The sequence below is a fragment of the Heteronotia binoei genome, chromosome 16 (genome assembly GCF_032191835.1).
Source record: "Heteronotia binoei isolate CCM8104 ecotype False Entrance Well chromosome 16, APGP_CSIRO_Hbin_v1, whole genome shotgun sequence".
In the NCBI taxonomy this organism is placed as follows: Eukaryota; Metazoa; Chordata; class Lepidosauria; order Squamata; family Gekkonidae; genus Heteronotia; species Heteronotia binoei.
Window position 1 is genome coordinate 49315383 of NC_083238.1, and position 13689 is coordinate 49329071.

Here is a 13689-nt window from a genome sequence, read left to right on the forward strand (position 1 = left end):
GCCGCACAGATTGGCCACCCTTGCCCTAGATGTTCCTTCAGTATATCCAGATAAGGCATATTATTAACAATCTTTTGAGGAAAAATAGGAATTGAAGGATTAGAACAACATGGGAACAAATTGTTATAAGTGCTACGTATAAAGGAACAATGATTGGTATTTATTTATGGTGATTAAATGTAGATAACTAACGTATTATGTAAATGATCAAACAAAGATCTTAATAAAGGTGATTGGCTTGAACAGATGGTCTTGGATATGAAATCTTGTGTTACCAAATGGAAATCTCAGCAGGTTTAAAAAAGACGTCTATAAAAGCCAGCATGGAATGAGATCTCACACTTCACAGGCTAGCTTGTGTCCTGTAAAACGTCTTGTGTTTGGCATCTGTCACATTTGGCATGGACTCCTTGCTATGTTCAGCAGACTTTGGTATTAGATTAAGAAGTTTGGGGTATAATTTTCCACATTTTAAAATGAATTTTAGGATCTGCTATCCCTCTGGAACCTAAGGTATTTCTTATCTGACTGATATTGTTTCGATGACTATGCTTGGAATCACAGATCAGTAATTTACTACGACAATCGCAAAGTTCTGGTGGAAAAATTGAATATTTTAATTTTTATCAATGGCCCATGGTTTAAAGGTTCCGGGTTCATCCTTTGGAATCTAAAGAAAGAAAGAAAAGAAAAATAGTTTTATATTACGATATAAATTCAAAATCGAATCCCATCATTCCACCCTTCCTGGCACTGGTGCTTTTAAATTTAAAAATCTCAGAGAGTCCTAATCTCAGATCTCCCCCCAGTTCAATCTGAGGCATTTCATATTCTCCTTTTCCTTGCTTGTGAGTTCCTGCTGCTTCAGGGAGCGTTTTCTGTTCCACATGTGCATTACTCCCTCTAGTGGTTGATTCAATATTGCTTCTCTTCAGGGTGGAATTCTAGCAGGAGCTCCTTTGCGTATTAGGCCACACACCCCTGATGCAGCCAATCCTCCAAGAGCTTACAAGGCTTTTTTTTTGTAAGCTCTCGGAGGACTGGCTACATCAGGGGGGTGTGGCCTAATATGCAAAGGAGCTCCTGCTAGAATTCCACCTCTGGTGGTAAGTACCTGGCAACTCTACTCAGTATGCAGACTTTTTATGAAGGGGGGGGGGATATAAAAAATAATAAGCAGCAGGGTGGGGGGCCCATGAAATGCAGGTTCAATGTAAAAAAGATGGGGGCAAAGGATATCAAGAAGGTGGTTACCATCTCTGTAAAATGGTCAGCACATGCCATGCGAATCCTTGCTACGTTCAGCGGACTGTCTAGTGTAAAAATGTCACTCAGTCCCCTTTGCTTCCGGGCCGCAGCCAGTGCATCCTTGATAGCGAAAAACACAGATGACGCCAAGTATAGCCCAGCTTCTCCCATACTCTGTAGGAAGAAAAAGACAGCCAAACATTATGGAATCTGGATTAGAAACAGGGTCATAGCCAGGATTTGGAAGGTTGGGGGGCATTTAAAATTTTCGGGGGCACTCATACACCCCGGCACCCCACACAACCTTCCCTCTCCTCACTCAACCCCACCCTCCCTCCTTGCTCTCCACCCGCCTTCCTTCCCCGCCACTAAAACAGCACCTAGGGCCGGGGGTAGAAGCAGCCTCCAGCCCCCCAGCTGATCCGCGGGTCCTTTAACTGGCGCAGGTGGCTGGGGTCTGCTTCTGCCCCCAGCCCCAGGTGCTATTTTAGTGGTGGGAAGGGAGGGCGACAGCGACTCTCCCTGTCACTCTCACCACTGCCCTCCCTTCCCGCCACTAAAATAGCATGCCGGTCCAGGGGCAGAAGCAATCCCCAGCCAACCTGAGCCCTTTAACTGGCGGAGGGGGGACTGGGGGCTGCTTCTGCCCCCGAACCTGCACACTATTTTAATGGCAGGAAGGGAGGATGGCAGAGATAGCGGCAGGGAGAGCCACTCTTGCCGCTGCCCTCCCTCCCTGCCACTAAAATAGCATGCGGGGCCAGGGGCAGAAGTAGTCCCCAGCCCCCTGCACCAATTAAAGGGCCTGCAGGTCAGCTGGGGGCTGGGCAGGGAGAGCCGCTCTCACCGCCAGACCTCCTTGTCCACCACTAAGCACCCTGCGTAAGTTAAAGAGCCCACCGATCAGCTGATCGGCAGGCCCTTTAGCTCAAGCTGGAAGCCCCGATTGCTTCTACTGCTGGCTCCACAAACGATCTCTCCACCAGCAAACTGCTCACGGGACTGGTGGCAGCTTCTGCAGACATGGCAGAGGGCCTGGGGGCTGCTTGGGACACTGGAGTCAGAGGGGCCTTGGCCAGAAGTCAGGGTGGCCGGGCCCCCACGGGTCCCCTCATAGCTACGGGCCTGATTAGAAATAAAACACTGGGTGACTTTAAATAACACCAGGGCTTTTTGTGTAGCAGGAACTCCTTTGCATATTAGGCCACACCTCCCTGATGTAGCCAATCCTCCAAGAGCTTACAGGGCTCTTAGTGCAGGGCCTACTGTAAGCTTCAAGAGGCTTGGCTACATCAGGGGTGCATGGCCTAACATGCACAGGAATTCCTGTTACAAAAAAAGCCCTGGTGTTATTTAAAGTCACCCAGAAGTTCAGGTTGAGTCCAACTGAAGATATTGCCAAGGAAGTCTTCTATTTTGAAACATGCTACCTTCCTTTCAAGTGGCAGCTGCCATCAAGATATAATAAGTTTAAAGACAAAAGATCTGGCCAAGCAAAAAATGAAAATGAAAGTTTCAGGGGGCCAACTGTTGCGGAAATCACCTGTGCTTTTCGAAGACCAATCGAAGAAACATTTTGTTCACAGATTCAGAGGTTAAAATGTCACAGATCAACTGGAGACATAGGATAGTGTCCACTTTGGTTCCTAAAACCGTATGAATTATTTCCCAATGTGCAGGTCAGGCCTATACTATTGTATCAGCCATTACTGGACCTTGCACCTTGTTGGTCAAAGGAGAGCTGTTAGTAGTCCTCTTACAAGCCTTATTACTCTGTTTTAAAGATCTTTTAGAACAGGGTTTCCAATAAGGATGTTAGCCTCTTGGTCTGGGCAGGAGTTCCAGCTGGCCAGCAGGGGGATCCCCCACCCACAAATGTCCCAAAGTGCAGCATGATTACATCCAGGGGTGGAATTCTAGCAGGAGCTCCTTTGCATATTAGGCCACACACCCCTGATGCAGCCAGTCCTCCAAGAGCTTACAAGGGTCTTTTTTGTAAGCTCTTGGAGGATTGGCTGCATCAGAGGTGTGTGGCCTAATATGCAAAGGAGCTCCTGCTAGAATTCCACCCCTGATTACATCACCTGGAAATTACATCATTGCACCATCGATGTTGTGTAGCCAGCGCCGGCCTGTGGGGGGGTGACGCCCCAGGCAGGCTCCCTGCCCCCCACCCTCCCCCGCCGCCCTCCTTCCCTTCCACCCCCCCACCAAGGCTGGTCCTTCCCTGCTGCTCTCCTTTCTTTCCCTTCACCTTCCCCCCCAAGGCTGATCCTTACCCCGCCGCAGCCGTCCTCCTTCCCTTCAGTGCCACGCTCCCTCACTCCCCCAGCTGGTCCTTCCCTGCAGCCGCCGTTGCCCACCTTCCCTTGCCCCCCCCCGAGGCTGGTCCCCCTGCCCACTTTCCCTTTTCCTTTGCTGTCGAGGCTGATCCTTCCCCGCCGTGGCCCTCCTTCCCGGCTTCAATGAGGCTAGCATGGTATCTTATCTTTTGAAGAGCCCACGGGAAGAGAGTTCGCTCCCCCTCCTTCCCAGAAGTGGAAGTGAGGGGGAGCGAAGTCTCTTCTCGTGGGATCTTCAAAGGACTAGAAGCCAGAGCAGCTGCGGTGATGGGGTGGGGTGTTGGAGGGAGGGGTGGCGTCAGAGGGATGGCGGGCAGATGGGCCACGAGGACGAGGAAAGCAGGCAGGCAGACAAACTAAGCGTTTGCCATGGATGCCGAGAGGGGGAGGAGCCCAATCTGGCGCCCTGCACCTCCCAGTGCCCTAAGCAACTGCCTAGTTTGCCTAGCGGGAGGGCCGGCCATGTGTGCAGCAATGCTGGCCATTTGTGATAGGGAAAGTGCTCTCTAGATTAGGCTTCTGTCTCTTATTTCGACTGCGACCTGAATATGGATCTACTTGAATAAGTGTAAGTTTACCATTTTTTGCAATATACTTCTTGGGAGAGTTATTTGCTGCACTCAGTATCACACTTGTATTGACTAGGCAAACTCTTCTGTATTAACCAAATACCCCAACAATTACACCTTGTGGCCATTATTGCCTACATTTAGGAGTAACGTTAGATGTGACTGGAGTATGAAAAGAAAAAAGAGAGGTGGTTCGTCTTTCCCATGGTGTAGACAGGAAATGGTTCGTCTTTGAGATATCTAATATATTTACCTTGGAGGAGTAGATGGCAATTGGGTTTCTTGTGTTCGGCAGCAAGTAGATTCTAAACAATTCTGGGACATCACAAACGGCAGGGATTTTATACGAGTCTGGACCCCTGGTGTACTGCTCTCCTTCGGGGGAGAATTTCACTTCTTCATGGGTAAAAAGTCCGAGTCCCTGCATAAAGCCACCTTCAATCTGAGGGAGTAAACATACATAATTTCAGGATAGATATATGAAGCGCTTAGGGTGCCAACCAGGACCTTTTTTGGGCAGAAATGGCCTAGCAGGAACTCATTTGCATATTAGGCCACACCCCCTGACATCACCATTGTTCCGCACAGGGCTTTTGGGTAAAAAAAGCCCAGCAGGAACATTTGCATATTAGGCCACTCCCCCTGATGCCAAGGCAGCCGGAACTGTGTTCCTGTGCATTCCTGCTCAAAAAAACCCCGTGGTGCCAACCACAGGACTTGGAGATTACACCTGACCTTCAGCCTGCAGAGATCAGTTCCCTTTGAGAAAATAAATGCTTTGGAGGGTGGATTATATGGCTTTATGCCCTGCTGAATCCCTTCCCTGCTCAAACCCTGCCCTTCCTTTGCTCCGCTCCCGAATCTGCACAAATTTCCCAACCTGGAGGTAGCAATGCTAGAGGTATTAAATCTGCTAGAAAATGAAGGTTTTGTAATTATAATCTAAACAAAGTCTTTTTTTTTTTTAGAAAATGCCCAGCAGCTCATTTGCATATCAGGCCACACCCCCTGACACCAAGCCAGCTGGAACTGTGTTAAAAAAAAAGCCCTGAACTAATATTCCCCCCGCCCCCTTTGCCATGCGCTAAGGATGGCTTTGTAATCCTTGGGATATTGGTATGGTCTACAGTTGCCATTTTTCCTCTGGGTAGGGTTGCCAAGTCCAATTCAAGGAACTTTGGGGGTGGAGCCAGGAGACATTGGGGGTGGAGCCAGTAGCAAGGGTGTGACAAGCACAATTGAACTCCGAAGGGAGTTCTGGTCAGCCAGGGCCGGCCCTAGGGCGCGCGACGCCCCAGACAGACTTACTGCCTGCACGGCCCTGGAACAACCCCCTCCCCTTTTCTCAGTGGCACCGCAACATGGTGCCGCGCTCAGGGCTGGATCGCCCACTAGGGAAACTAGGTGGTTGCCTAAGGCAGGGGTCCCCAACCCCCGGGTCAGGGACCACTACCGGTCCATGGCCTGTTGGCAACCGGGCCGCAGCCTTCTCCCCTGGCCCCAACCCCCTGCAGCCTCGCCGCCCCTCCTGCGGCGCCTCCAGCACCCTCCGGTTTTACGATTTTAAGCCAGGGAAGGGGCGAAGCACCGCCTTCCACGGCTCTTTAAAGGCAGACAAACCCCGCCCCCCGCCCCCGATCGGCAGCGAAAACCTTTGTAGCAGCAGCGGGCGACCCGCTGAAGAAGTGGCACTGCCCTTGTCTCCTCTCCACTTCCTCCCAGGGCGTGGGGGGGAGGAGACAAGGGGAGTGCCGTTTCTTCAGCAGGTTGCCCACTGCTGCTACGAAGGTTTTTGCAGCGGGGGGGGGGGGGGGTGTTGTCAGTCTTTAAAGAGCCGTGAAAGGCGGTGCTTCGCCCCTTCCCTGGCCTTAAAATTGTAAAACTGGAGGGTGCTGGAGGCGCCGCAGGAGGGGTGGCAAGTCTGCGTAGGGCGAGGTTGCACGGTGGGATGCCGAGGCTGCGGGAGGGGCGGCGAGGCTGCGTGGGGGTGGGGCGGGGGGGCAAGGCTGCGGGGTGGGGGTGGAGCGGCGAGGTTGCGTGGCCATGGAGGGGGCAGGGCCAAATTTGGTCCCCGGTGTCAGGCATGGGTTTATTGAAACTCTCACAAGAACGCAGACTTAGTAGTTTAAAACAAAGTTGCATTTATTGGATACTTCAGAGTTACTCCAGGCAAGCAGATAAATTGGAACTGATAGAGACTGTTTCAATCTATAGCTATTTATCCTCTACTTCAAAGCATTCACATCTACCCCACAGTTCCCAAAACAAAAGGCTGCTTTTGTATGTGAGACATTCCCAGCGTTTCCCCCTTATCTCTTCCGTTGGTGGTTACATTGCCCAGAGGCGCTGGCCTTGGAGCCTCCGGAGAGGAGGTGAGAAGCTAGCACCTACGGGTGGCTTCAAAGACTCTTGGCAACCTTTGATAGTCCTGGGAAACGGCTCTCTACTCTTCCCCCCTCCCTCCTAGCTGACCCCGTTCCTGGTTAGTAAGAATCCCTCTGCATATTTGATTATGGTTAGTAGCAATGGTTAATGACACAATGAATGAACAGAGCCTGACACCCGGTGCCGCAAAGGTTGGGGACCACTGGCCTAAGGCACCGGGAGGGTGGGGGCGCCAAATTTGGCTCCCCACCTACTCCCGGTGTCCCAGGCAAGCACCTAGTTTGCCTGCTGCCTCCTTCGCCCGCCCACTGCCCCCGCCTACCCCTCATTTCCCTTCCCTGCCCCGCCGCCACTGCCGCAATCACAATGCGCAGCGTGGCAAGGCAGCAGCAGCACCCCCTTCCCTTCCCTTTGCCTCCCTGCCGCCCCCCCCTTGTTTCTCTTCCCTTCCCAGCCCCACTGCCACCGTGGCAATCACAGCGCGCCATGTGGCAAGGCAGCAGCACCCCTTTCCTGTCCCTTCGCTTCCCCCCGCCCCCACGTTCACAGCTTGATGCGGGCGAATCTTATCTTTAGAACCTCGGAGCAGAAATGAAGGCTTGACTCCCCCTCCCTTCTGGTTCTGGAAAGGAGGGGGGAGAAGCCTTCATTTCAGCTCCTAAAGATAAGATTCGCCGGTGTTGGGCTGTAAATGTGTGAGGGGGGGAGGGAAGCGACGGGAAGGGGGTGCTGCCGCCTTGCCACACGGTTCAGGGGGTGCAATAGATCGCTGCAGGGGGAGGCTGCCTGGAGAACCACACACACGGGCCGGCATTGGCTGTGGGGGGGGCGCAGGGGGGCGCCTGCCTGGGGTGCCAAACACCCATGGGCCGGTGCTGGCTACACTCCGCTCCACTCTGCCCCCCACCTCATGCTTACCCACTTCGGCGGGCATTAGAATAGTGCTCTCTCTTAATAGAGAGCAGAACGAGGCTTTGCTTCCCCCTCCCTTCCTGTTCCAGAAGGGAGGGGTGAGAGTGAAGCCTCTTCCTGCTTTCTATTAAGAGAGGGATCTATTGCAATGCTGGGCGAAGTGGGTAAGCACAAGACCAGCGTCGGTACTCTGAGCGCACCGGGGAGGGGGCCCAAACACAGTGCCCAGAAACTCGCCACCTAACTGCCCCGCAGCAATTAGGCTTTTGTCTTGGGGGGGGGGAAGCCCAATTCAGTGCTCCTCTGCCCGGCGCCCTAGGCAAATGCCTAATTTGCCTAGTGGGCGAGCCAGCCCAGTGGCCAGCACATTTAAAGGGACTGCACACTTTTTAAATGCCTTCCCTCCATTGTGGCTCATAGAATTAGACCCCCTGATCCAATCTTTTTAAAACTTGGAGGGTCTTTTGAGGAGAGGTACCAGATACTATGCTGCAAATTTGGTGCTTCTACCTCAAAAAACAGCCCTCTCCCAGAGCCCCAGACATCTGCAGATCAATTCTTCATTATACCCTATGGTGGTAAATCAAGGAACATGTGTTATTGCTTTAAGAACCAAAACCTTCTTGGTAGACTGGGGTTTTTTTTTCATCAGAAAGCCCATGAGACAAGGATGCTTTAAGTCCTCAGAACGAAAGAATAGTGGACTAAAATATTTAAACAAATAAAGGATCAGTCTATGAACATTTGCCTGCAGGACAATGCTCAAAACTCCTGCAGCATACCTGTCCTATGTCAACTCCCGGATTGATGCTGTAACAGGCATCCATGACAATGTCTGTTTGGAGATTCTGTTAGACAAATAAGATGAAGAGCACATTTAAAAAGTTAAAATATGAAGACAACCATCATCCACACCCATAAGAATAATACCCACAGTATTATTATAGATTCCAAACTCTCTTTATTATTATTATTATTATTATTATTATTATTATTATGATGATGATGATGATGATGAGCCAGTTTGGTGTAGTGGTTAAGTGTGTGGACTCTTATCTGTGAGAACCAGGTTTGATTCCCCACTCTTCTATTTGCAACTGCTGGAATGGCCCTGGGTCAGCCATAGCTCTTGTAGGAGTTGTCCTTAAAAGGGCAGCTGCTGTGAAAGCTCTCTCAGCCCCACCCACCTCACAGGGTGTCTGTTGTGGGGCAGGAAGGTAAAGAAGATTGTGAGCCGCTCTGAGACTCTGAGATTTGGAGTGGAGGGTGGGATATAAATCCAATATCGTCGTCTTCATCATCATCAACTTCATTGTCATCATCATCATCATCTTATTATAAACGAAGAAGAAGATTGTAGATTTATACCCCGCCCTTCTCTCTGAATCAGAGACTCAGAGCGGCTTACAATCTCCTATATCTTCTCCCCCTACAACAGACACCCTGTGAGGTGGGTGGGGCTGAGAGAGCTCTTACAGCAGCTGCCCTTTCAAGGACAACTCCTGCAAGAACTATGGCTAACCCAAGGCCATTCCAGCAGCTGCAAGAGGAGTGGGGACTCAAACCTGGTTCTCCCACACACTTAACCACTACCCCAAACTGGCTCATAATAATAATAGCTGTTGTTGTTGTTGTTGTTATCGTTATTATTGTTATTACTGCATTTGGAAGCTCCAGGATCTACTATGTCTGGGACTAGAATTGGATAATTCCTTTTCCCCAGCAAGTCCCAAGGACAAGCCATACTATAGTGCAGCCAATGGCCAACGTGGTCTACCGAAGTCAGAATCAAGGCTATGGTTACATGCACAGCCCAGATGAATTGTGCTAAAATAAAACAGCTAGATTTGAGTCCAGCAGCATCTTAGAGACCAGCAAGATTTTGGGGTAGGGCTGCCAGGTCTCCCCTGACAACCGGTGGGGAATGGGGGTAGTTTTGCCAGATCCAGGTTGGGAAACTCCTGGAGATTTGGGGATGGAGTCTGGGGAGGGCAGGGTCACAGATGTCCACCCTCCAGGGCACCCCTTTGCTCCAGGGGAACTGATCTCTGTAGTCTGGAGATGAGCTGGAATTCCAGGGGATCCCCAGGTCCCACATGGCGGCTGACATAGCTATGAGGTATACATTTTTGAGAATCAATGTTCTCTTCTTTAGAAGCCATGCTGAAGTGGCATGCAGGATGCTCCAAATCTACAGAATAAACTCTATGCACACCTTATCTCCAGGTGTGCCTTAAATTGGCTCTCCAGGCTAACAGCTTCCAGCTGAGTCCCACTTTGCAAGGACCACTATTCTCTTTGAAAACTCATCCCTATGGTGTCTCTGACCGATTCCCCACTAGCCTTGGAGCGCTCTCACGCTCCTCTTCTCCGTCGGGCTTCTGTCACACTATCTGCCCCGGGGCTGCAAGTCGCTTTGCCTTTTTTTTTTGTGGCAAACAGAAACTGGTTTTAGAGGATCGTTTGCTGTGTGAAAAAAGCAGAGTGAGTTGCCACGCTGAGAAGAGGAGAGCAGGAGCGGCATAAGGCTAGTGGGGAATTGGTCACAGCATGTGGTGACAGCGAGGTCAACCGATGAAGAAATATCCGAACTGGGTGCGGGGAGCCACTGAATCAGCCGTATATTGGCCATGCTAGAAAATGTTTGTTGTTTACCTTATGATCCCCTGTCAGGCAGTCAATCTCAACTTCAGAGCAACTAACGCCAAAAACAAAGTATGGGAAAGCGTGGCCTTCTCCCTTCTCCCAGTCCATATTGGTCACGTATCCTCTGACGGGAGAAACAAACCAAGTTCTTTAGACGCCAAGAGTTCATCTGGGGGCTAGAGTTCATTCTCATTAAAGAATTTCTCAGCTATACTTCATTTGAGCCTGCTTCGGAAGGGAGGGCAGGATATAAATAGAAATAAATAAATTTGGAAATACCAGATTATTGGCATGCTCTCTGCGGCTCCAGCATAGGCTGGGGAACAGAAAAGAAACAAGTTCTGTCATGGACTGCACCTCTGTCACGGTTGTTAATTGGTTCCCAATTGCTGGAGAAACATCTGATCCGCTTTATCTTCTGGACCAGGCATATAGCCCTCTTAATACTTGATGAACGTTGCTTCTTCTACATCCACTACGGAACTTCTCCCGTGGAATTATAGACTCTGCCTCTTTAAACCTGGCTATGAACTTTTCACCACATAAGAACACAAGAGAAGCCATGTTGGATCAGACCCTGGTCTATCCAGACCAACACTCTGTGTCACACAGTGGCCAAAACCCAGGGGCCATCCAGAGGTTCCAGCAGGGCCAGAACTCCAGAAACCCTCCCACTGTGGGAGGCACCAAGTACACAGAGCTTCACTGCTCCAGTCATAAGAACATAAGAGAAACCATGTTGGATCAACCCAATGGTCCATCCAGTCCAACACTCTGTGTCATACAGTGGCCAAAACCCAGGAGCCACCCAGAGGTTCCAACAGGACCAGAACTCCAGAAGCCCCGCCCCCATTGCCTCCCAAGCACCAAGAATACAGAGCATCACTGCCCCTGAGTGTTTCCTCTATACATTGTGGCTAATAGCTATTGATGAACCTCTGCTCTTCAGAACAAAAGAGAAGCCATGTTGGATCAGCCCAATGGCCATCCAGTCCAACACTCTGTGTCACACAGTGGCCAAAACTCAGGGGCCATCAGGAGGTCCACCAGTGGGGCCAGAACTCCAGGAGTCCTCCCATTGTTGCCCCCAAACACCAAGAATGCAGAGCATCACTGCCCCAGACATAGTGTTCCAACAGTACCTTGTGGCTAATAGGTACTGATGGACCTCTGCTTCATATGTTTATCCAATCCCCTCTTGAAGCTACCTAAGTCTGTAGCTGCAGCCACTTCCTGTGGCTGTGAATTCCATGTATTAAAGAATCAGTCAAACCCAGGTTCTAAGTCCCACTGTATCTGCTGTGCAAGTCTCTGCAAGCATCACTCTTAATAATAATAACGGAAGCCATGTTGGTTCAGGCCAATTGCCCATCCAGCCCAACACTCTGTGTCACACAGTGGCCCCCCAAAAAAGAGGGGGGTGCCGGCAAGAGGTCCACTAGTGGGGCCAGGACACTAGAAGCCCTCCCACTGTTCCCCACCCAAGCACCAAGAATATCGAGCATCACTGCCCCAGATAAGAGTTCCAATCCCCTCTTGAAGCCATCTGTGCTTATAGCTGCCACCACCTCCTGTGGCAGTGAATTCCACGTGTGAATCACCCTTTGGGTGAAGAAAGACTTCCTTTTATCCGTTCTAACCCGACTGCTCAGCAATTTCATTGAGTGTTCACGAGTTCTTGTATTGTAAGAAAGGGAGACAAGGACTTCTTTCTCTACCTTCTCTATCCAACTCTTCTAAATATCTGCCCCAGCTGGCTGGAAACCCATGGGCTAATCCTAAAAGGAAGATAAGGCTATCCTAGTCTACCACAGCGACTCACCAGGGAGGTGGCACTGGGGCTCTAGTCTCCAGAAGGCATTTTCAAAGTGCCATGTTGCCCTGGCACCTCAATTTGTCCAGCCCTAAAATAATGAGTCCCCAAGGCTATTTCAGGTCAGGAAAAAGGATCTGAGGGAAGGCTCAGAAATTCTTCCCCTTGTGGTCTTGATTCAAATTGGGTACTCATGTGCCTGATTCTTAAAGGGATAGAATGTGGGGAGCTCCTTCTTTCCAGTATCAGATCTATTTTGAGTCTTAGGCCACACAATCTGAACAAAACGGCACCTGTGATTCCCCAAAGGCAGCAACTTAGAAAGTGATAAAACGCTCCTTACTTGAAGTAGCCGGTAGCTGAGAGGTTGATGCTTTCCTTAAAAGCTTTGGAAATCTGCAAGACACAGACTGTTGAATGACATACAAATACACAACAAACGGAAACTGTGTGTGTGTGGAAAGCACCATCTAATTGCATAGGGTGATCCCATAGGGTTTTCAAGGCCAGCAGTTAAGCAGAGGTGGTTTGCCATTGTCTTCCTCTGCAAATTCTATTCAATTTTAAGAATACAACTGGCGCAAAACATGAAGCCTTCCAATCACATGGCTTGCATATAAGCTTTATCTCTAAGGTTGCCAGCTCAGGGTTCGGAAATAGATTTGGGGGGTGGAGCCTGTGAAGGGCGGAGTTTAGGGAGGGGAGGGACCTCAGCAGGGCATAATGCCATAGAGCCCGCCCTCCAAAGCAGCCACTTTCTCCAGGTGCTCACCCAGTCTTCCCATTTGCCTTCTGGGTTTTCTTTAATGACCGGCTCCAGCCGCTTCCGGAGAATTTGGCAAGCGTTCTGTTGAGACAAGTGGCGTGGAAAAGGAGGATGAATATAACACAACAATAATATCTGATTTTGTTTTCTAACATTATCTGAATAACACTGCAAAAGGAAAATGTAATAAGCCAGAAAGTGAGGTTAGTTTTTTTTTAATGAAGAAAAGAACAGCTAAGGCTGCTGAATGAGTCTTTTCTACGACCCAAATAAAAACCACAAGCTGCTTTTTACTCAAAGACACCACAGAGAAGCAGGATATGAGAGGAGCATGGAGGCTGGAGAGCTACTTTAGCTGAAGTGTATGATACACAGATGGAGCTTACACTTCACCTGTTGAATTTCTGCCTGTGGAATAGTTGTGACAGGCACAGAGCATTCTGGTAGTGCTGCTGTTTACTATTATGGAAAAAGCAGAAATCGCTCTATTCCAGAACAGTTTCTTAAATTTCAAAGGGGGCTCAAAGAAGACTATTGTGGACCATCCAGCTGGAAGCCATTCTGATATTTTAATCATTTTAGATTTAACTTTATATTGTTAAATAGGTTTATGATATTTTGATTGTTCTATCATATTTTGTGGTTACCCACCCTGAGCCCATGTGGGGTGGAGGGATAGAAATTGAAGATATAAACAAACAAACAAACAAACAAATAAAAGATCCATTTTGACTGTGTTAGAGTGATGAGACTAACTTCTAAATAAGTAGGGTACAGTTCTGAAACAGCCAAGTTGAGTTCATAAGTAAAACCCCCCAATTATTTCCCGCCCCCTTGCTATTGCTTTTAGCACTGGTATTTAAGACTGCAGTTGCTGGACAGCTATTATGGGCACCTATTGGCTAGTATAAGTGACATTATTCATGTGACAATAGGTCACACGCATACTCAAGTGACCCATTCATGTCAATACTCATGTGACACATGGATACTCAACACTCATTCCAA

The 13689-nt window shown here is 49.5% G+C and overlaps 1 protein-coding gene across 1 annotated transcript in view; it reads right to left on the bottom strand.

Moving 5' to 3' along the window:
* Positions 1-597: 597 nt before the first annotated feature.
* Positions 598-13689, bottom strand: part of LOC132585294 (aldehyde oxidase 3-like) — a 75602-nt gene continuing 62510 nt past the window's right edge. Inside the window, exons 29-35 of the mRNA XM_060257104.1 lie at positions 12688-12762; positions 12259-12311; positions 10112-10226; positions 8239-8304; positions 4413-4601; positions 1255-1422; positions 598-670 (exon numbers count right to left, since the gene is read on the bottom strand). Coding sequence (XP_060113087.1) covers positions 617-670; positions 1255-1422; positions 4413-4601; positions 8239-8304; positions 10112-10226; positions 12259-12311; positions 12688-12762 — 720 coding nt within the window. The 3' untranslated portion in view covers positions 598-616. The remainder of the gene's footprint in view (positions 671-1254; positions 1423-4412; positions 4602-8238; positions 8305-10111; positions 10227-12258; positions 12312-12687; positions 12763-13689) is intronic.